A 23,806-nucleotide genomic window follows, 5' to 3' on the forward strand; every position below is an offset into this window, starting at 1 on the left:
GTACCATTCTAATGTTCAAATGACAAATTATACAAATGGGATGTACAAAGACGATAGTTACAATGAACCAACTCACCAACAATTATGGATGATAAACCAAAGTGCTACGGAAGTGTCTGACTCTAAACTGCCATTAGAGAAAAAGAGAACAACCCCTAATCTCCATGTGAGCCCCGAGAGCCTCCAGTAAAATCTGACAGACATCCAGGACTAACTCTGACCAGTCCATTGATTTCTCTAAAAATGCAGTCAATGGTCAATAAAACCTGCTAATGAAGGCAGTAGTGACAGCGTTCCAGTATTAAGCTGATTAGTTTAGCATTTTTAGGCAAAGAAATTAAGTTCATTTAATTAACAAACGCAGAGTTATCTTTTATTCATCACATGTATTTTTTCAATGAAAATTGTATGTTATGGTGCGTCTTTTTCATCTCACCTTTGCTATTGTTGACAAAATCAAAAATCCCTTTGTCAACAAAGAGTTTCGTCAGTCATTTTGCTGACGAGATTAACACTGCAACATCCACAGGTAGTGTCTTATCAGCCATACAAGTTCAGCTCATCTGCTTGAATGGAGAGAGTTAAGTCTAAAAATATTTGTCAAGATTACGTTTTAACAACATCATTTCAATATTAACATATTTCGGCAAAATAATATGACAAGAATGGTATCATAAATGCGCATGCATGTTCTAGAGGAGTGTTTCTCAACTGGTGGGCGCTCAAATGGCTCGGATAGTCGCTCTGTACAAAAACAAAAACAAAAACAATATCTATTTTTCCAAACTGTTAATCATGCTAGAGTGCTCTGGGATGTTAAGTGTAAACCAAAAGGTATATTGGGTGGACACTTAAACATTCGCAGCCTAATTTCCAAAAGGGATCAGACCTTAGGAACTCAAATTTGGATTATCTTTGTTTAACAAAATCCTGGCTTCACAGTAATGTATCAACTAATATGATAGACATTGCTGGATATCAATGTTTCAGAAAGGACAGAGATGTAGGCAAGGGGGGAGGCGTTTTAATATACATAAAAGATACATTTAAATGTCATACAGTTGAATTGAAAACCCCTCTGGAATGTTTAGCTTTGAATGTAATTTTATCATCTACAATGAATTTTAATATTGTTGTTCTTTATAACCCACCTTCTCATAACATTACTTTTTATGATGAAGTAAGTTTTGTAGCTAAACTACTTGATTCTTATAATGAGACTATATGGTATGGTGATTTTAACATTAATTGGTCTGACAAAAATGGTAAACAAAAATTAAAAACAATCATGACAAAATTTCATTATATACAAATGATTAAAGGGCCCACTAGGATAACAAGGCAGACCAAAACACTTATTGATATGGCTTTTACTAATAAACCAGAATGTATAACAAGGACGTACAATTTGATAATAGGTCTCTCAGATCACAACATGATTCTGACAGCTAGAAAACTGACTAGAAAGAGGCTACAGTATTTTGGCAAATCTGGTTGTGATAAATTAACATTTATCATTCCTGAAGCTAAAACTGTGCAGTTTGAAAGAGAACTTAATAAGTTAAATTGGGAACAGATCATGGCTGTGAATGATGTAGACGAGTGTTGTAATTCTACAGAATTCTCGAGAAATATAATATATTAAGCTTTGAAAGCTTCAGTAATTTATGTTTTTTAAGATTAATTTTCAAGTGTATTAATAATATTAGCACCTGAGCCACTTAGTAAATTTATTCAAATACAGAACAGCAAAAGAGTTACCAGAAGCAGCACAAATCATAACTGTACAATACCATACTGTTGGACAAGCTGCGCACAGACAGCCTTTTCTGTTAAGAGCAGCAGACTCTGGAATTCGTTACCATCTGACATTAAGGTCATATATGACTTGAAAAAGTTCACTTCCAGGATTAAGTTGTGGCTAAAGGCAAACCAAAACTAACCATTTTTAACTATTGTTATTTTTCTGTGTGTGTGTGTGTGTGTCTGTCTGTCTGTCTGTCTGTCTGTCTGTCTGTCTGTGTGTGTGTCAGTCTGTCGTTCTGTGTGTGTGTGTGTGTGTGTGTGTGTGTGTGTGTGTGCATGTGTTTAAAGAAATGTGAATATTTTGTATTTTTATGTATTGGTTTTATAATGTACTTAAAAATGCCCAACCAGGGACAAGAGTTGAAAATTAGCATTAGCTATAAACTCTATATGCTGCGCATGAGTTACAGGCTTTGTATTGTAACTATGTTTGACTGTATGGTCCCTGTTAAATAAAAAAATAAATAAATAAATAAAACCCACACAATACCGCCACTCCCTACACGCATATTAAACAGTCTGTGTAGGGCACTCCAGGGGGCACCATCTAACGGGCACCAGAAACTCCACCAGCTGCCCTTGCATGTTATATGTTCTCCAAAGACCCGATAGCAGTCGCAGAACACAGACGATCGCTTCACACTTGCACTATTGGACCACGCATCGCATCGCATTAACAACAAAAATAATGTTGCCCTTTACATGAAAACCATGAACTATGCAAGATCAAATGTGACAAAGTCTTCAAGAAATCTTTACTATTGTAACTGATACTCAGACTCGATGGTAGTGTAAAACCCGGAGGTGTAGTTTATTGAAGGTTATAGGGGAAAATATAGCGAGTAAACCTGGGTGATGACTGCAGTTCGCTGAATCGCGAGGAAACCTGGGTGATGACTGCAGTTCTCTGAATAGCGAGGAAACCTGGGTGATGACTGCAGTTCGCTGAATAGCGAGGAAACCTGGGTGATGACTGCAGTTCGCTGAATAGCGAGGAAACCTGGGTGATGACTGCAGTTCGCTGAATAGCGAGGAAACCTGGGTGATGACTGCAGTACACTGAATAGCGAGGAAACCTGGGTGATGACTGCAGTACACTGAATAGCGAGGAAACCGGAACTGGAAGAAGGAGGAGTAGAGCTAGGAACAGGACTTTGTTGGAGAGGCGAGTTAGGGATATAATGGAGAGTCTCCAGAAAGAAGCAGGTAAGTGAGTCTGTGATCGTAGTTGTGACCAGACAAGGAGTGACGGGGGAGTGGAGCATAAATACTGTGAAGTTGATGAATGTGGGAACAAGCTTCAGGTGCAGGTGATTAGAATTCGGGAGAGAGAGATTGTGGGGTGTGTGCACTGTGAGTATCAGGGGGGACTGTGACATTACCCCCCCTCCAGGAGCAGCTCCAGAGGGGCGTGTGACCTGGTGGTGAGGGCGCCCACGGCCACGAGGGGCCGGACGATCAGGGTGGGTATCATAGAAGTGGGAGAGGGAACCCAAGATCTCTCCTCTGGGCCGTACTCCTCCCAATCGATAAGATATTCCAGGCGACCTCTGCGGCGACGGGAGTCCAAAATGTCTCGGACTGCGTAGGCCGGAATAACTTTTTGCAGGGAAGACACAGTCTGATGTCTCTTGTGGATAGCCACACCTTTTGTCCTGGAAGGTAGGTCGGAGTGGGTGCTATCCAGGTGTCAGCAGAACCCTTTTGGTGGCGTACTGCTTGTAGCAGGTGGTGGTGAGCCAAATCCCAAACCCCTTCACTCTCCTTGAACCAGTGATCGACCGCTGGCAGCTCAGAAGGTTCACCGGACCATGGGAATAACGGAGGTTGGTAACCCAGAACACATTGGAAAGGGGTAAGTTTGGTGGAGGACTGACGAAGGGAATTCTGAGCGTATTCTGCCCAAGGTTGGAAACGGGCCCAGCGACCTTGACGGTGGTGACAGAAGGTCCTGAGGAAACGACCGATCTCTTGGATCTTCCTTTCGGCCTGCCCATTACTCTGTGGATGATAACCTGAGGTGAGACTGATGGTTACTCCGAGGAGAGAGAAGAAAGCCTTCCAGACTCTGGAGATAAACTGGGGTCCACGGTCGGAAATGATGTCTTCAGGAATTCCGTAGTTGCGGAAAACCTGATTGAAGAGGGCCTCCGCAGTCTCTAGGGTGGTGGGGAGTCTTTTGAGAGGGAGAAGTTTGCAGGCCTTGGAGAAACGTTCCACTGTGACCAGGACGCAGGTATAACCCTCGGAAGAGGGTAGATCCGTAATGAAATCCACTCCCAGATGGGACTAGGGGCGACGAGGTACGGGCAGAGGAAGGAGTTTGCCAGCAGGAAGTCGGCGCGGGGTACGGGAGATGGCACATTCAACGCATCATTGTAGGAATCTACAGACGTCTTATTCCATGCATGGCCACCAGAATTGGTCCTGGAGTAGGGAGAGAGTTCGATTACTCCCCGGATGACCAGTGCCCAAGGAGGAGTGTACGGAGTCGATGATGGTTAAACGTAGGGAAGAGGGGACATAGGTCTTATCTGCGGGACAATTTGGAGGAGCTGGGTCAGTGGTAGTTGCTTCCGCGATGTCCTCGTCCAGAGACCATTGAATGGGACTGATTATGATGTCGAGAGAGAGAACGGTGTCTAGGACCTCTTGGGTCTCCTCTGGAGCATAGAGACGGAAGAGAGCATCAGCTCTAACATTCTTGTCACTGGGGTGATAGGTGATGGAGAAGACAAAGCGGGAGAAGAAGAGTGCCAAACGAGCTTGTCGAGGGTTTAGGCGGCAAGCCTCACGGAGATACTCCAGGTTCTTATGGTCGGTAAGCACTAGGAAAGGGTGTTTTGCGCCCTCGAGCCAATGCCGCCACTCCTCTAAGGCCAACTTAATAGCCAGAAGCCGATGTCATAATTGAGTTCCGCAGGGTTGAGTTTCTTGGAGAAGTAGGCGCACGGATGGAGTTTGGCTGGTTTTCCTTGCTGCTGGGAGAGGACAGCTCCCACGCCGGTGGTGGAGGCATCTACTTCAACCAGGAATGGTTTGTCAGGATCAGGGTGATAGAGAAGGGGTGCCATAGTGAAAGCTACCTTAAGTCCTTGGAATGCCAGGGAGGCCGAGGGGGACCAGGCAAGGGATTTGGGCTTGGACCTCAGGAGTGATGTCAACGGAGAGGAGAGGGAGTTGAAGTTCTCAATGAACCGGCGGTAGAAGTTGGAGAAACCCAGGAAGCGTTGGAGCTCCTTAACCGCAGTGGCCGTGGGCCAGGTTTGCACCGCTTCCACCTTGCCCTCATCCATCTGGATACCCTCTGGACTGATGTGGTACCCGAGAAATTGGAGGGTCCTCAGATGAAAGGAGCATTTCTCGGCTTTGAGGTAGAGTTGGTGATCCATCAGCTTACCCAGTACTAGCTTAACGTGCTGACGATGGACGGATTCATTGGCAGAAAACACAAGGATACCGTCAATGTAGACAATGACGAACTGATTGAGGTACTCCCGGAAAACCTCGTTCATGAAACCTTGGAATACTGATGGGGCATTGACCAGGCCATACGGCATCACCCGGTACTCATAGTGGCCAGCTGGGGTAATGAAAGCTGTTTTCCATTCGTCCCCCCTTCGGATGCGAATGAGGTTATAGGCGCTGCGTAGATCTAGCTTCGTGAAGATTGTTGCACCTCTCAACAGTTCCAGGGCAGAAGGTACGAGGGGAAGCGGATACCGGTACTTTACTGTGATCTTGTTGAGGGAGCGATAATCAATGCAGGGGCGTAGGCCTCCATCCTTCTTAGCCATGAAGAAAAAGCTTGAGGCAGCAGGGGAAGTGGAAGGACAGATGAACCCCTGGGTTAGAGCCTCCTTGATGTATTCTTTCATGGCGGTTTGTTCTGGGATTGAGAGGGGGTAGATCTTACCTCTGGGCAGCAGTTCGCCTGGAAAGAGGTCGATGGCGCAGTCCCAGGGTCGGTGAGGTGGTAACCGTGAGGCCTGAAGGGGGCAGAAAACATCCTTGAAGTGTGAGTAGTAGGAGGAGAACCCTACGGATTGTGAGCTGGTCGGGCTCTCAATCGTGGTGGAGTTCAAGCTGACCAGGGGTTCTTTGGTAGTAGGAAGGCGCTGAAGAATAGGAAGTTCAGGAAAGCAGGTGGGGAAGCATTGGGCTCCCCACTTCAGAACATCACCTGATGACCAGCAGATGACAGGGGAATGACGAATGAGCCAGGGTCGGCCTAGGATGATATCAGTAGTGGAATTGTCGAGTACCAGGAAGGTGATCTCCTCTGTGTGCAGGCACCCAGTATGAAGCTTGATGGGTCCGACCCAGTGACGGATATACCTCCTACCTAGGGACTTTCCATTTATGGTTTGGATCTGTAGGGGGGGGTTTGCAGGGCGTCAGAGATGAAGTTGCCGGCTGACCCAGAGTCAAGGAGTGCAGATACTGAGAAAGAGAGATCAGAGGCAGTAAGCAAAACACTAGTTAAGAGTGGAGAGGAGCAGACTCTCGGAGTGTGTAAGTGACTCACCATAGGGCGAGGAGGTCGAATGGGACACACTGAGATCCTGTGTCCCTCTTTACCACAGTACAGGCACAACCTCTGGGTCAACCGGTGTTGGCGCTCTGCTGGGGACAGGCGGTAGGTGTCCAGCTGTATGACATCACTGTCAGGCTCATAGGAACGAGAAGGGTGTGGTTTAGCGGTAGCTGGAGGATGAGGCAGGACAGGTAGCTCCACAAGACAAGACCTCATCCAATTAGCCACCCGGATAGAGAGTTGGATGAAGCGTTCAAGACCCATAGTGTCATCAAACGAGGAGAGGTGTAAGCGCAGTCAAGGTTCCAACCCCAGGCTATAGATGGTGAGGAGTGCAGACTCATTCCATCCGCTGGGGGCTGCTAGTGTGCGGAATTTCAGGGCGTACTCGTTGATAGATCCTTTTCATTGACGGAGATTAAATAGTTGCTCACCGAGCGAAGTATCCCCTGCAGGAAACCCAAAAACTTCCCTGTAGTGTTGCGTGAAACTGTCAAAGGATTGGGTCACAGGGCTATTCGTATCCCAGAGTGGTTGAGCCTATTGTAGCACTTGTCCTGTTAACAAGGAAATCACAAAGGCCACCTTAGAACGGTCTGTGGAAAAACGATGTGCTTGCATCTCAATTGCCAAAGAACACTGGGTTAAAAAACCACTGCAGTACTCCGCCACTCCGGGCGCTGGGTTGGCCACGGGTGTCATGAATACCCAGGCGAAGGAATAGCAGAAGCGCTGGCAGCTAATGGAGGTGCAGAGGGATTGGGTCCTGCCGGGTTCATGATGTCTTGTTGGTCTGGTCTTCTGTAACAGAAACTCAGACTCGATGGTAGTGTAAAACCCGGAGGTGTAGTTTATTGAGGGATATAGGGGAATGGGTAAACCTGGGAGATGACTGCGGTTCGATGGATAGCGAGTAAACCTGGGTGATGAATGCAGTTCGCTGAATAGCGAGGAAACCTGGGTGATGACTGCAGTTCGCAGAATAGCGAGGAAACCTGGGTGATGGATGCAGTCCGCTGAATAGCGAGTAAACCTGGGTGATGACTGCAGTTCGCTGAATAGCGAGGAAACCTGGGTGATGACTGCAGTTTGCTGAATAGCGAGGAAACCTGGGTGATGACTGCAGTTCGCTGAATAGCAAGGAAACCTGGGTGATGACTGCAGTACACTGAATAGCGAGGAAACCGGAACTGGAATAAGGAGGAGTAGAGCTAGGAACAGGACTTCGTTGGAGAGGTGAGTTAGGGATATAACAGAGAGTCTCCAGGAAGAAGCAGGTAAGTGAGTCTGTGATCGTAGTTGTGACCAGACAAGGAGTGACGGGGGAGTGGAGCATAAATACTGTGAGGTTGATGAATGTGGGAACAAGCTTCAGGTGCAGGTGAGAGATCGTGGGGTGTGTGCACTGTGGGGTGTGTGCACCCCCACCTGCCTCAAAACACTCTGACCCTGGACAGACCTCTGCTTTTTACGGGCAGGAGTGCCCCTGCAGCAGGTGTCCCGACGCATTTTGGTCACAACCGACGCCTCCCGGTCTGGGTGGTGTGCCGTGTGCAGCGGGCCGTGTGCACCGGTGCTGTGCAAGGTCAGGGAGGACGAGGAGCATGTCACGTTAGTGGCCCACTCGGACTTGGTTCTCGGAACTCAGACTTCTCGCGACAGCTCCTCCCTGGCGAATTCCCCTGAGAAAGGACCTCCTCTCTCAGGGACGGGGCACGCTCTGGCACCCGCGCCCAGACCTCTGGAACCTCCACGTCTGGTCCCTGGATGGGATGCGGAAGAGCTAGCCGGCTTACCGGTGACCGTTGTGAATACAATCAACCAAGCCAGAGCCCCCTCTACCAGGCACCTTTACGCCCTAAAGTGGCGCTTGTTCGCAGATTGGTGTTCTTCCCGAACTGAAGACCCGCAGAGATGCGTGATCAAGTCAGTGCTCCTGTTCCTACAGGAGAGGCTGGACAGGAGGCTGGACAGGAGGCTGTCCCCGTCCACCCTCAAGGTGTATGTTGCCGCCATTGCCGCCCACCTCGATCCTGTAGACGGCAAGTCTTTTGGTAAGCACGACCTGATCCACAGGTTCCTGAGAGGCGCCCGGAGGTTGAATCCCTCCCGGCCAGGCCTAGTTCCCTCCTGGGATCTCTCAGTAGTCTTGGCAGGACTCCAGAGACCTCCCTTCAAGCTGCTTGAATCAATTGGACTCAGGGCCCTCTCTCTTAAGACGGCCCTGCTGATCGCGCTCGCCTCTATCAAGAGGGTCGGGGACCTGCAAGCGTTCTCTGTCAGTGACACTTGCCTGGAGTTCGGTCCGGCGGATACGTCTGTGATCCTAAGACTGTGACCGGGCTATGTGCCCAAGGTTCCTACCACACCCTTCCGAGATCAGGTAGTGAACCTGCAAGCGCTGTCCCGGGAGGAGGCAGACCCAGCCCTTTCATTGCTATGTCCAGTGCGCGCCCTGCGCATTTACCTGGACCGCACACAGAACACCAGACGCTCTGAGCACTTTGTCTGCTTTGGGGGACGGCAGAAAGGGAATGCCGTCTCCAAACAGAGGCTCGCCCACTGGGTTGTCGACGCCATAACACTGGCTTATCACACCCAGGCCGTGCCCCTACCCTTGCGGGTCCGAGCTCACTCAACAAGGGGTGTTGCATCCTCGTGGGCACTGGCCAAGGGCACCTCCCTAGCAGACATCTGTAGAGCCGCAGGTTGGGCAACACCCAACACATTCACGAGGTTTTACAACCTCCGCGTCGAGTCGGTTGCGTCTCGTGTTTTGTCAGGTCCGAGCCCGTAGAACTCAGTAACACGTAGACCGACTGGCCGGGTGGATCGCTTGCGCCCAGCACCCTTTTCCTGACGTCAAGGTAAAGTAGTGCGCCTTCTTCCCAGGGCGCCCCACTCCGAAGTCGGGACCCTGGTCGATTCCTCCCCAGCCCTCCGGGTCCGCGGTTCAGTGGAGGAACTCGCCGACCCAAGCCACTGCGGGTACCCTGATGGCTACCCTGTACTGGTATAGGTGCTCCACAGGTAAGGCCTCCTGCTCGGACTCCCCCTGTGTGTAAATTCCACGGTTCTGTCCCCTTACGAGCAGACCCCCGTGTCTCTCTTAGGCAGTTACAGCTGCCCCAGTCACCGTGCTGTAGCAACTCCCCCCTTTCGAGGCTGGATCTACCACCGCACCATACTTTCCACACGAGCCCTAAGACGGCCGTGTGACGTGTCTACCACTTTTCCTCCCCAAAAAAAAGGGCAGGTGTGGTCTCCGCAGGGTCTGGGTAAGACCCCCTTCCCTATATGCGTGTAAGGGCCCCGGCCGTGATTGCTCTATGCGAGAAACATAGAGAGAAAAGAGGCCCAGCCAGGCTGGCCCGTTCCCATGTTGGCAAACATCGCCTTGTTCCCCTTCCAGGGTAAGTAGAAGGATTCCGATGTTCTTATGGGGCATTGGGGAAGGGTATGTGCAGCCATGTACAGACGATGTGCGGCACTGGATGAAATCCCTGCCTGCCTCTGTATCGGCGGTTCACGTACACGGTTCAGCACATGGCAAGATTGGAATGGGTCCCCTAGTGTCGCTTCTCCGACACAACGTGGAGAGAGCGACAGAAGGGGAACGTTTGGTTACGTATGTAACCTCCGTTCCCTGAGGGAGGGAACGACACGTTGTGCCTTTCCTCCGCCATGTCGCTGAACCGAGCCACTGTTGTGGCCGGACCATTTCCAGCTCCTCAGAAAAATCCTGAATGAACTCCCGTATTTGCGCCACTTAAATACCCGTATGTCCGGGGGCGGGACATGCAAATACCGGCTGCCAACTCTCATTGGCCTTTTTTCATAGATCAGAGGTGGATATCGGCGCTCAAGAGAGACCCCTAGTGTCGCTTCTCCAACACAACGTGTCATTCCCTCCCTCGGGGAATGGAGGTTACATACGTAACCAAACGTATTTTGCTGAGGCTTGCTTCTGTTTCACACATTTATTCAAGTTTATGAACTGATTAGTTCAACGACTCCTGGAAATGTCACTAGGTGGCGATGAAGGTGGACTAGGTGGTCTTATGTCAAGTCAAGTCAATTTTATTTGTATAGCGCATTTCACAACACACATCGTTTCAAAGCAGCTGTACAGAATTTCAGGCATTAACAGATGATAAAACTGTAATGTCTATAATGTTGATGAATCATCATTGTGTAATTAGATAAAATACGATTGTTTATCATGTTTAAAGATAAGTAATTAAATAATAATTGTATTAATAACCCCAGTGAGCAAGCTGAAAGCGACTGTGACAAGGAACACAAAACTCCATAAGATGTGCGATGAGTGAATCAGTAAATCATTTTGAGTCGTTCAATCTACCAATAGACTTTATTGTGTTTAGGCATTAAAAGATCAAAGCAGATCTGTAGTCTTCCTTCAGTCTGAGCATTCTTTTTCATCCAAAAAGACAACAATAATAGAAAAATAATACAAATTTGAGTTTCAATAATGTTCTTTCATCATTGTAAATTTGAGGCGTCGATGCTCCGCATCACCCTCCACATGACAAAAGTTGCAGAAAGCATCACAGAGGGGCGATTCACACACACTCACAAACACACACAAACACACACAAACACACACACACACACCCTCAAACACACACACACAAACACACATACACACACACACACACACACACTAACACACGCATACACACACTCACACACACATACAAACACACACACACACAAACAAACATACACTCAAACACACAAACAAACACACACACACACACACACACACACACACACACACAAACAAACTAAAACACACATTCACACACAAAAACACACACACACACAGACATACACATAAACAAACACACACTCAAATGAACACATATACACTCATGCACACACACAAACACACACACTCACACACACACACAAACACACACACTCACACACATACACACTCACTCACACACACACACACACACACAATCACACACACACACTCACAAACACACTCACACACACACTCAAACTCACACACACGCATACACACACTCACACACACACATACACACACACTCAAACTCACACACACATATACACACACTCACACACACACATACACACACAAGGGATTGGGTTCTGAAAACTGTCCATTCGCAAATCTTTCAACTCTCTCCATGATATTAATGGGTTATGATATGCTCTAACACTGTTATAAGAAATAACAAGCAGCAAACTGTTACAGCACTCCCTTTGCTTACCTATCATGCAACAGTATCTGTGTTTCAGGAAACAGTTCAAATGGCATTCAAACACACACACACAGAGGAAGAAAGCCGCTTGTACCTCAACACACATGAATAATGACCCACGTCGTGGATCTCAGCCGGTCTGAACCAGATGGAGTCTTCCTCTTTACTCATGCGGATGCCATCAAATGAAATGGGTTCCTCGAAGTCTCCGTGTCCAGTGCTTTTATACCACATCAAACTAAGTCCAGCACTCTGAGCGTGTGTGTAATTTGCACGGATATATCCATAAAATAAAGCACATTTAATCCTCACAGGCTCGCCCAACAGAACTTTATACTTCAGGTAGTCCACAGACCAATCCGTGCAGCCATCCACTGTAGATAGAGAGAACATGTGTGTTATTAATGGGATATATTTAAAACACTGTAATAACATGTAATAGGCACAAAACGGCACTGCTTATGTGTGTGTGTGTGTGTGTGTTTGTGGACATGTTTATGTGGTTTACGAGAACAATTTTGTAGGTTATAAACAGTAATTAAAAGGGTATTATGCTATAAATGTGGTTTATGAGGACATTCTGGTGTCCCCATAATTTAAATAGTTTAAAAAACATATTAAACGATGTTTCATTGAAAATGTAAAAATGCCGAAAGTTTTCTGTGAGGGTTTTTGGTTTAGGGGTTGTGTTGGGTTTAGGGGTTGTGTTAGGTTTAGGGGATGTGTTGGGTTTAGGGGTTGTGTTGGGTTCAGGGGTTGTGTTGGGTTTAGGGGTTGTGTTGGGTTTAGGGGATAGAACATGTATAAAACAGTTTGAACAGTATAAAAATCATTATGTCTATGGAAAGTCCTCATAATTATAGGTAGACCAACATGTGTGTGTGTGTGTGTGTTTGTGTGTGTGTGTGTGTGTGTGTGTGTGTGTGTGTGTGTGTGTGTGTGTGTGTGTGTGTGTGTGTGTGTGTGTGCGTTTGTGTGTTGACTGCACTGTATGTGTGGTACAGGAAAAAAGTTAATGTGACACACACACACACACACACACTCATACACAACCACAGCAAAACAATAAAAATAAAATACAAATTAAATCTTACATCACATCTTCATACTCAAAATGAAACCATGGCAACATCATATATATATATGGTCTAAAGCACTAAACTGTTAATCAGAAGGTCGCTGGTTCGATCCCCACAGCCACCACCATTGTGTCCTTGAGCAAGGCACTTAACTCCAGGTTGCTCCGGGGGGATTGTCCCTGTAATAAGGGCTCTGAAAGTCGCTTTGGATAAAAGCGTCTGCCAAATGAATACATTTAAATGTAAATAAATACACACATTTAAAACTATAAGTCCCTCTCCACCACCCCTCCCCGAGAGCCCTACAAAAATGCCAAATAGCTGCCCCACTATTTTTCAAACAACTCCCGGTTGCCTACCCTTCTTCACGACACCTCCTCAAATGCCGCCACCCTGCCCATCTTTGTGCACCACTCCTGAATTGAAGGCACTCCAGCCAACTTCCAACCCCTAAGGATGACCTGTCTGCCATTCATAACAACAGCTAAGATCCAATGTTTTATATGCTTGTAAAGGGATTTAGACGGGCAAGGAGGAGGCAATCTCTCTCTCCCACACCATCTTCCGCAGTCGGCCTTTATCCGTCTCGGAGGCTTGATTAGCCTGATAAGGGACCGGGTGTGTAGAATCACCACCCATACCCGCCCACCGCCCTGCCACAGTGTTTATCACCTATATTAATGACCGCCCCATCGCCTTAAATACAGAGTCTGGGGCAAAATTAAATTTGAGTGCCCAATATGTCACACATAAAACTCTGAACCCTCAACCAAAATTCTTGGATCTTAACATACCACCAAAAACACGGGTTGTGTCCCCATCTTTTTATTGGCATCGCCAGCAGGTGGGTGTGTCTTCAAGACCAAGCCTATACAATCTAGAGGGGGTCCAATAGAATCAATGTAAAATCTTGAATTGCATAAGGAGAAATTTCTCCAATACTAAGTTTAAATGTTTAAACATCTTGATAGAAGTTAAATCTCTGTCCCCCAGACTCTGAATTAGCAGGAAGTAATATACTGATGCCTCATGACCTTTTCCAAAAGCAGTAATCACCTCTCTCAGTGTATCTGCTGCTTTAGGGGGGTGTATGCTACTCCCAAAAACAGTACAGAGCAGGTGTCACAGCTGTAAATATCTAAAGAACTGAGATCTGGAATCCCAAAATGTTGAACCAGATCCTCAAAGGATCTCAACACTCTCATACAGGACACCGAGTGTAGTGACCCCCTCACAATCCACTCTGACCAGCAGAAAGGGGAATTATTCATACATCATTTACATTTACATTTATACATTTGGCAGACGCTTTTATCCAAATCGACTTACAAAATAGGAAAACATATGCGAATCATCTTAAGGAGACAGTGGTACGAAAAGTGCCATACTACAAAGTTTCACTATCATCAGAATAGCATACAAAACAGATTTATGTGCAACAAGAATTGTAATTTTATAATTTTTTATTTTTTTTTAGTGACTGGTTAAGTGCTCTTGGAAAAGATGTGTTTTAGCTGTTTTTTGAAGATAGAGAGCGAGTCAGCTTCACAGATTGAGTTGGGAAGGTCATTCCACCAACGTGGTATGATGAAACTGAAAGTCCGGGAAAGTGTTTTGGTGCCTCTTTTGGTACAACAAGGCGACGTTCCTTAGCCGACCGCAGGCTTCTGGCAGGAGTGTAGATCTGCATAAATGTTTTTAGGTATGCTGGAGCAGACCCAGTGACTGTTTTGTATGCCAGTGACTGTAGTAAGCCCCTGAGGCTTGAATTTAGTACGTGGAGAAAGCCAGTGGAGAGAGACAAAGAATGGTGTAACATGTGCTCTCTTTGGTTCATTAAAGACCAGACATGCTGCTGCATTCTAGATAATTTGCAGAGGTCTAATAGCACATGCAGGAAGGATTGTAATGAGAGCGTTACAGTAGTGCAGTCTAGTTATGACAAGTGACTGAATGAGCAGTTGTGTGGCATTTAAAGAGATGAAAGGTCTTTTCTTCATGATATTGTAGAGTGTAAATCTACATGATCTTGCAGTATTTGAGTGGTCTGTGAAATTTAGCTCATCATCAATCGTTACTCCTAAACTTCTGAACGTTTTGGAAGGCGACAGTGTAGTTGGACCCAGCTGCACGGTGATGTTGTGTTCAACAGCAGGGTTGGCTGGAAAGACAAGGAGTTCGGTTTTGGCTGGGTTGAGTTGCAGGTGGTGTTCCTTCATCCAGGCTGAGATGTCTGGCAGTGATTCGAGCGGTCACTGTGGTGTCGTTGGGCTGGAAAGACAAGTAGATTTTAGTGTCATCAGCATAGCAGTGGTAAGAGAAACCATGTGACTGGATGATGTGTCCTAATGACGTTGTGTATATGGAGAAGAGAAGTGGCCCAAGCACTGATCCCTGAGGTATCCCAGTAAGTAACTGATGTGGCTTGGATACCTCCCCTCTCCAGGCTACCTCAAAGGACCTATCTGAGAGATAGGAGTTGAACCAGCCAAGCACAGTTCTGGTGATGCCCAGTTTAGAGAGGGTGGAGAGTAGGATCTGATGGTTGACTGTGTCAAAGGCAGCAGAAAGGTCCAGCAGAATCAGAACGGATGATCTGGATTCAGCTTTTGCCTGTCTCAGCGACTCTGTGATAAGGCAGCCTCAGTGGAGTGTCCACTTTTGAAGCCTGACTGATTGTCATCCAGTAGCTTGTTCTGTGAGAGATTGGCAGAGATCTGATTGAAAACTGCCCTTTCAAGTGTTTTTGCCATGAATGGGATGAGAGAGACTGGTCTGTAGTGTTCTATCTGTGTGGGGTTAAGTGCAGGTTTTTTCAGCAGCGGGGTTACTCGAGCCTGCTTAAATGTAGTGGGAAAAGTGCCTTCAAGAAGAGATGTGTTAATTTAGGGTTCATATGTTCGAGGCAACATTTAAATAAATGTCTGAATTAAACACTCTGGGCACTTTTGTCCATATCGAGTATAAATGTGAGATAACGGGGTGTAATATAACTTCTCCGGTTAGTTTGATAGAAACGTCGAAATTAACTTGCTGGGAATAAAATGCCCAAATACTTAATGTCTTGTTTGTGCCACTGGAAGGCCGTTACTGGACAGTACACTGGCAGAGCCAAAGCCTCAGATTTAGATCAATAAACTCTGTATCCTGAGAATTTAGAAATGAATTAATAATTCTGTTGAGGCGAGTCATAAATCTAGTGGGGTCAGAGATGAATAATAAAATATCATCTGCGTAAAGCAAAAGCTTAAGTGCCACACCTCCCGCCATCACCCCTGGAAAATCATCCTCCTTTCTTACTGCTAATGGTTCCAGGGCAAGACGGAACAATAATGGGGAAAGAGGGTAACCCTGCTGGTGCCCCTATCCAGAGTAAAATAATTATTATACAATAACATTATAGTGACCCTGATGAGGTTACCCCATGTGAATCTACCCTTCCTATCAACTGGGCCAATTTGGTTGCTTAGGAGACCTGGCTGGAATCACTCAACACGCCCTGGATACAAACTCACAAACTCCAGGGGTGATAGTCAGCGTTAATACTCGCTGAGATACCCAGGCCCCCTTTGGCAATATCTTAACATCTAGCTGGATCAGGGAAATTGGACGGTAAATCTAAAACTCACTTGGATCGTTGTCCTTTTCAAGAATCAGACTGATCCGGGCTTGTGTCATGGTTGGTGGAAGCTTTCCATTCTTTAATGATTCCATATAAACTTCTAGAAAATTGGAATCAGTTCTGTAGAATAAGATCTAAAAAAATTCAGCAGCAAAGCCATCTGGCCCGGTGCCTTGCCAGTAGGCAAGGTCTTAATTACCTCGCCAAGCTCCTCCAAGATTATCTCAGAATCAAGAGAAATTGTTTTTGCTCAGTTGTCCATTTAGGAAGATCTAATGGTTCCACAAATTTTTGAATATCCTCATCAGTTGACGAAGATGTGGAACTACAGACATTAAGATAGAATTCATAAAACCATTATTAATATCAATGTCCGACCACTAGTAGATTTCACGGAGGAAATTGTAGAAAAAGACTCTCTGTGACAAGGCAGCTTCCCTGCCTTGTCCCCCAACTCAAAGTAAGACTGTCTTTCCCTGAATAACCAAAATTTCACCTTCTGTGACAAAATAGTGTTATATCTGTATTTCAATAGGGTAAATTCTCTGAGGCCATTAGACGACATTCTGTGCATCATCTCTGCCTCGTTACTTTTAATATTCTATTCCAACTCCACGATTTCTCATGCTTTGAATTTTTTGGTGAATGAGGCATACTGTATGAGCCTACCCCTAAGAACTGCCTTAAGTGCCAACCAAGCCATGCCCACAGAGGATACTGAGGACCATTTGGTCTCCATATAAACATTGATTTCAGCCTTTAACATTTGTTGGAAATCAGGATTTTGCAAAAGGGATACATTAAAGTGGAATATATATGATTTATTTTTCTCCTTATATGGCAACACCTCTAAACTCACCAGGGCGTGATCTGAGACTAAGATGTTTCCAATTGAGCAATCGACAACAGATGAAATGAGGGGAAATGTGTGCATTAACCCCACGCACAACAACGCAAACTTGCGTCCATACTTCTAAACTCAAACAGTACATGCACGCCTATGACAGCCCCTGCGACAACTTTGCCATCAGGTTGCTCGAGTTGTTTCTATAAAAATTTTGTGAGACAGAATTACTCAGCAAAAGATAATCTTTAAAACAAATTCCAGCCAATAGGCAGAATACCTTCAGAGTATCTTCATCTATAAAACTGTCTTGAAGGTTTCTCAAACTGTCAAGTGGGTGTTCAGTGAGCCGGTCCACTCGGCAGCAACATGAGTGCAAATGACTTACTCACTCCAATGACTTTATGAAGGACAATGCTTGCTATGGGCATGTGAATGTTTTACGGCCATCCTTAGCATCTATTCTCAATTTGGCCGGCATATCAGTGCAAAAGCGACCTTCTGTTGATGTAAAGGTTTCTTGCATTTCTTGAATTGGAACAAGAGAATGCTGTGATTCTTCCAAGAAAGCCTTCCTTTACTCCTTTCCTCGTGTATCACAAGATCTTTATTGGATGATCACAGAAATTTGGCCAGGATTGATCAGGGCTCCCTCCACAGATTGCCGAGCCAGAACTCTGTGAGCTTGCTCGCTTTCCAGCTTATGGCCTGTTATGTCGAGCAGACTCGGAAAGAGCCCATCCAGGAATTCCACCATATCCTGTCCCTCCACTCCCTCCAGGACTCCCACGATAGGGATGTTATTCCACCGGCACGGTATTTCCATGTCCTCCAACTTCTCCCAAAAATGCTCCAAATCCACCTTGATTGCTAACAGATTAGCAGATAATTCCCTCTTCGAAGACTCCAGGTACATCAGTAAACTTTGCCTCCATGGCAGTGATCGATCGACGTATCACAGCAAGATCCTCCAAGTTAGCAACAACCTTCGTCAGCATTGCCAACATATTCAGCATCTCTCGCTGCATTTACATTTACACATTTGGCAGATGCTTTTATCCAAGGTGACTTACAGTGCACTTATTACAGGGACAATACTCCTGGAGCAACCAGGAGTTAAGTGTCTTACTCAAGGACACAATGGTGGTGGCTGTGGGGATCAAACCAGCAACCTTCTGATTACCAGTTATGTGCTTTAGACCACTGCGCCACCACCACTCCATTTCCCACATCTCTCCGACCAAATCAACTCCTGGGCCGAGGCCCTCTTAGGGGTGTCAGTTTGAGCACATAAGTGTCTTTTAATGTCTCCAGAGCTCGAGGATTTTGAATTGTTTGACATATTGTCCTCCTAGAACAGTTATGGAACAGAGTGTATCGAATCTCACCGGTTTAAGTCATAAAAGTTATTAAAACTAGCAATGTGCCAAGAGCTCGCCATTCACACGTCTGATCCTTGCATGGCATCATGTGACTGATTTATTTTTATTTCTTATATCTCTTAAAATTGCTACAAAAATGTCAATAAAAAAAGACACATCAGCTTAATTTGTATAACACATCACCATACATATGGTTTCAAATCAGCTTTACAGAAGGGTTACCCATTATACCACCAGTAATCAAAACAATTACTAAATTTAAAAAAAATATTTCCAACTTGACTGATGTCTCAAATCAAAATGCAGATTTAACTGTGTGATTTCACATGAAATAAGAATTGTAGATTCAAAGACTTCAGATGATTCATACACATGTCAATGATATTGTTAAAAAGATGTGCTGTTTGTAATGTTATATATAACCATATATGAATATCTGAATATTCAGTCAAATCTCTTGTCTAATATCTATGGTTGTGTCTGTGTGAAACAGCTGCTGCAGACAGATGCTGAGGCCCACTCAATGTTTTATTTACTAACCCTAACTGAGAAACATGTCACATTATTCATCCAGCACTTTCTGTCTATTGCAGAGTAACAAACCTCCAAAAATAAAACACAACGACACAAACCTCACTGGAAAGGAAGTCAAACCTCACTAGACAGGAAGTAAAACCCCACTAGACAGGAAGTCCAATCCAGCTAAATATGAATTCAAACGTCACTGGACAGGAGGTTAAACCATGCTGCACAGGACGTCCAATCCAACTGTACAGGAAGTCAGATCAAGTCAAATTTCTATAGAATCCCTCAATGAATGACCCAGGGATGGGTCTCTTATGTGTCTCTGTTGCCATGGTGACAGGAGGGGGCCTGTCATCCAAAAGTAAAGACGGTTAAAGGTGGAGCAAGTCATTTTAATCCAATACACTTTTTGTCAAATTCCACAAATATCTCTTCATGATCCTCTAGCTGTAAAAAATCTGTGTTTGTCCACAACCCTGACTCTGTAAATGAAAAAATAAACAAAGTTGATTGGACTGATTCACACAACACTATTGCGCATGCATGAATGTGGGGGCGGAGCTTCTGAAGGGAGGGGTGTGTTTGTCTGGCTGTTGAGTTCAAATATCAACAGCCTTTCTCAAGAATCACTTACTCCACACTTTAAAACACAATTATCTCCTTCCTTTCTCGTTAAAGTCAGAGAATGGAATCACTCTACTTACTAGTGGCACCATTATATCTATATATAGAAGTGTGGGTGATGTTAGTGGGTATTTGTACTCATTTTGAGGGATCTAACAGTGGTGTGCAGTCAACCCCTTTAACCCATCAGAGAAGAGGCGACATTAAAGGAGACGAGATAAGTTATTTAAATTAAGAAACATCCTTTCCCCCATTTATTAATAAAATGCATATACTTAAAAAATGCATTAAAATACAATAATACACAACTTCAAAAACAAATTGTACAATGCCTGAAATATTCATTGACAGAGTGTAAGCGATCCTTCACAGCCAATCAAAACAGCTCATTATCACACTGTAGCGCAGGAGATTCTTCTGTTTATTTGTATCAGCAGCGTGACAGACCATCTGACCAATACAATGTGTTTTTACACCTTGGGTATTGGCTCAAAGCTCAGAGGAGAAGCGCGTACACATTGTGTGTAAATAATGCAAGTTTCCCTTCCTGCAGCCGTGTTTGTGTCTTGACCTGATGCTGACGGTGAACAGTGTGACATGTTCCCACTACAGACAGAGCAATCAGTCTTAAAACCTATTGAGGATTTCACATGGACGGTATCAAAATACATTATTTTCTTTAAAAAATAAAAACGACTGCAATCGTAATTATTGCCCAACACTGTAAAAATGATTTTGAGGTTTAGTTGTATCAATGAGCCTTAACAACTAAAATGTAATGCCAACTTAACTTATTAATTTTTGAGTTAATCAACTTGTACTTAAGTTGGATTAACAATTGTATTTGCCATTTCAACTCACTTAAGAAAGTTGACTAATTAAGCAAAGATTTGCAGCTCTCAGCAGACATTTCAGCATGAATAAATAATGAGGATACTGCTGTAAGTTTAATTTTATAGCACATTTTATACACAATTGCAAATCAATGTGCTTTACATAAAAATGATAAAGCAAATACAAGATAAAAGCTATTTTAAAACCTATTAAAAACAAGAAACAAATTAAAAAGTGATTAAAAAATGTATAAAATGAATTTAAAAGAAAAAGAATACAGAAATAAAATGATGCCGCGCAGTCAGTGAAGCAAAGTAAAACACATGAAGTGACAGAGTGTGAACACCCCTGAAGATGAATGTGTTTCAGAAAGTTATAAATGATGTAAAAACTGCCAATTTAAAATGACTGCAAAGAACTGATTGCGTTTGTCTGGCACTTCAGAGTCACTTAATGCAGAACATAAAAGTTATAAAAATATCCTGCGGCAACCAAAAGATTTTCCATTTCAGATCTAGGATGTTGAAATGTCAGAAGTTTAATTGAGGAGATAAAGCTGAGAGAGAGAGAGAGAGGGGGCAGATTCAATTACAGCAGTTATTATGTTTCAGTGCTCATTATGGGATGTTGGGCTGTTTTGGGAAATTATCACTTGTGTTTTAACTGCAGTGAGTTATCTCAATGACTGTGCACACACACACACACACACACACATACATACACACTGACACACAAACACACACACACACAAACACACACACAAACACACATACACACACACTGACACACACACAAACACATATACATACACACAAACACACTCAAACATACATAAACACACACACACACACTGACACACAAACACACATACAAACACAAACACATATACATACATACTGACACACACAATGACACACACCCTCATACACACAAACAAACTCAAACATACATAAACACACACACACACTGACACACACACATACACACACACATACATACATACTGACACACACAATGACACACACACTCATACACACAAACACACATTCACACTAGCACTAAAACACAAACATACTCACACACACACACACACACACACACACACACATGTTGGTGTACCTATCATTATGAGGACTTTGCATAGACATAATAATTATTACACTATACAAACTATATATTCTATCCCCTAAACCCAACACAGCCCCTAAACCTAACACAGCCCCTAAACCCAACACAACCACTAAACACAACACATCCCCTAAACCCAACACAACCCCTAAACCCAACACATCCCCTAAACCCAACACAACTCCTAAACCCAACACAACTCCTAAACCCAACACAGCCCCTAAACCCAACACAACCACTAAACACAACACATCCCCTAAACCAACACAACTCCTAAACCCAACACATCCCCTAAACCCAACACAACTCCTAAACCCGACACAACCCCTAAACCCAACACATCCCCTAAACCCAACACATCCCCTAAACCTAACACAACCCCTAAACACAACACATCCCCTAAACCAACACAACTCCTAAACCCAACACATCCCCTAAACCCAACACATCCCCTAAACCCAACACAACTCCTAAACCCAACACAACCCCTAAACCCAACACAACCCCTAAACCTAACACATCCCCTAAACCCAACACATCCCCTAAACCCAACACAACCCTTAAACCAAAACACATCCGCTAAACCCAACACATCCCCTAAACACAACACAACCCCTAAACCTAACACATCCCCTAAACCCAACACATCCCCTAAACCTAACACATCGCCTAAACCCAACACAACTCCTAAACCCAACACAATCCCTAAACCTAACACATCCCCTAAACCCAACACATCCCCTAAACCCAACACAACTCCTAAACCCAACACATCCCCTAAACCCAACCCCTAAACCCAACACAACCCCTAAACCTAACACATCGCCTAAACCCAACACAACCCCTAAACCCAACACAACCCCTAAACCTAACACATCCCCTAAACCCAACACATCCCCTAAACCCAACACAACTCCTAAAACCAACACAACCCCTAAACTCAACACATCCCCTAAACCCAACACAACCCCTAAACCCAACACAACCCCTAAACCCAACACATCCCCTAAACCCAACACATCCCCTAAACCCAACACAACCCCTAAACCAAAACACATCCCCTAAACCCAACACACCCCCTAAACCCAACACATCCCTTAAACCCAACACAACTCCTAAACCCAACACAACCCCTAAACCCAACACATCCCCTAAACCCAACACAACCCCTAAACCCAACACATCCCCTAAACCCAACACATCGCCTAAACCCAACACAACTCCTAAACCCAACACAACCCCTAAACCTAACACATCCCCTAAACCCAACACATCCCCTAAACCCAACACAACTCCTAAACCCAACACATCCCTAAACCCAACACAACCCCTAAACCCAACACATCCCCTAAACCCAACACAACCCCTAAACCCAACACATCCCCTAAACCCAACACATCCCCTAAACCCAACACAACCCCTAAACCCAACACAACCCCTAAACCCAACACATCCCCTAAACCCAACACAACCCCTAAACCCAACACAACCCCTAAACCCAACACATCCCCTAAACCCAACACATCCCCTAAACCCAACACAACCCCTAAACCAAACACATCCCTAAACCCAACACATCCCCTAAACCCAACACAACCCTAAACCTAACACATCCCTAAACCCAACACATCCCTAAACCTAACACACCTAAACCCAACACAACTCCTAAACCCAACACAATCCCTAAACCTAACACATCCCCTAAACCCAACACATCCCCTAAACCCAACACAACCCCTAAACCCAACACAACCCCTAAACCCAACACAACCCCTAAACCCAACACATCCCTAAACCCAACACAACCCCTAAACCCAACACAACCCCTAAACCTAACACATCCCTAAACCCAACACATCCCCTAAACCCAACACAACCCCTAAACCAACACAACCCCTAAACCCAACACATCCCCTAAACCCAACACAACCCCTAAACCCAACACAACCCCTAAACCCAACACATCCCCTAAACCCAACACAACCCCTAAACCCAACACAACCCTAAACCCAACACACCCCTAAACCCAACACATCCCCTAAACCCAACACAACTCCTAAACCCAACACAACCCCTAAACCCAACACATCCCCTAAACCCAACACAACCCCTAAACCCAACACATCCCCTAAACCCAACACATCGCCTAAACCCAACACAACTCCTAAAC

General features: G+C 45.0%; 1 protein-coding gene across 4 annotated transcripts in view; it reads right to left on the reverse strand.

Moving 5' to 3' along the window:
* LOC127626108 (interleukin-1 receptor accessory protein-like 1-B) overlaps nucleotides 1–23,806 on the reverse strand; it is a 399,289-nt gene that overhangs the window by 225,301 nt on the left and 150,182 nt on the right. For all 4 annotated transcript variants that reach the window (XM_052101674.1, XM_052101672.1, XM_052101673.1 and 1 more), the window contains exon 3: nucleotides 11,693–11,972. In XM_052101674.1, coding sequence (XP_051957634.1) covers nucleotides 11,693–11,972 — 280 coding nt within the window. The remainder of the gene's footprint in view (nucleotides 1–11,692; nucleotides 11,973–23,806) is intronic.

Source organism: Xyrauchen texanus, chromosome 32, assembly GCF_025860055.1.
Source record: "Xyrauchen texanus isolate HMW12.3.18 chromosome 32, RBS_HiC_50CHRs, whole genome shotgun sequence".
In the NCBI taxonomy this organism is placed as follows: Eukaryota; Metazoa; Chordata; class Actinopteri; order Cypriniformes; family Catostomidae; genus Xyrauchen; species Xyrauchen texanus.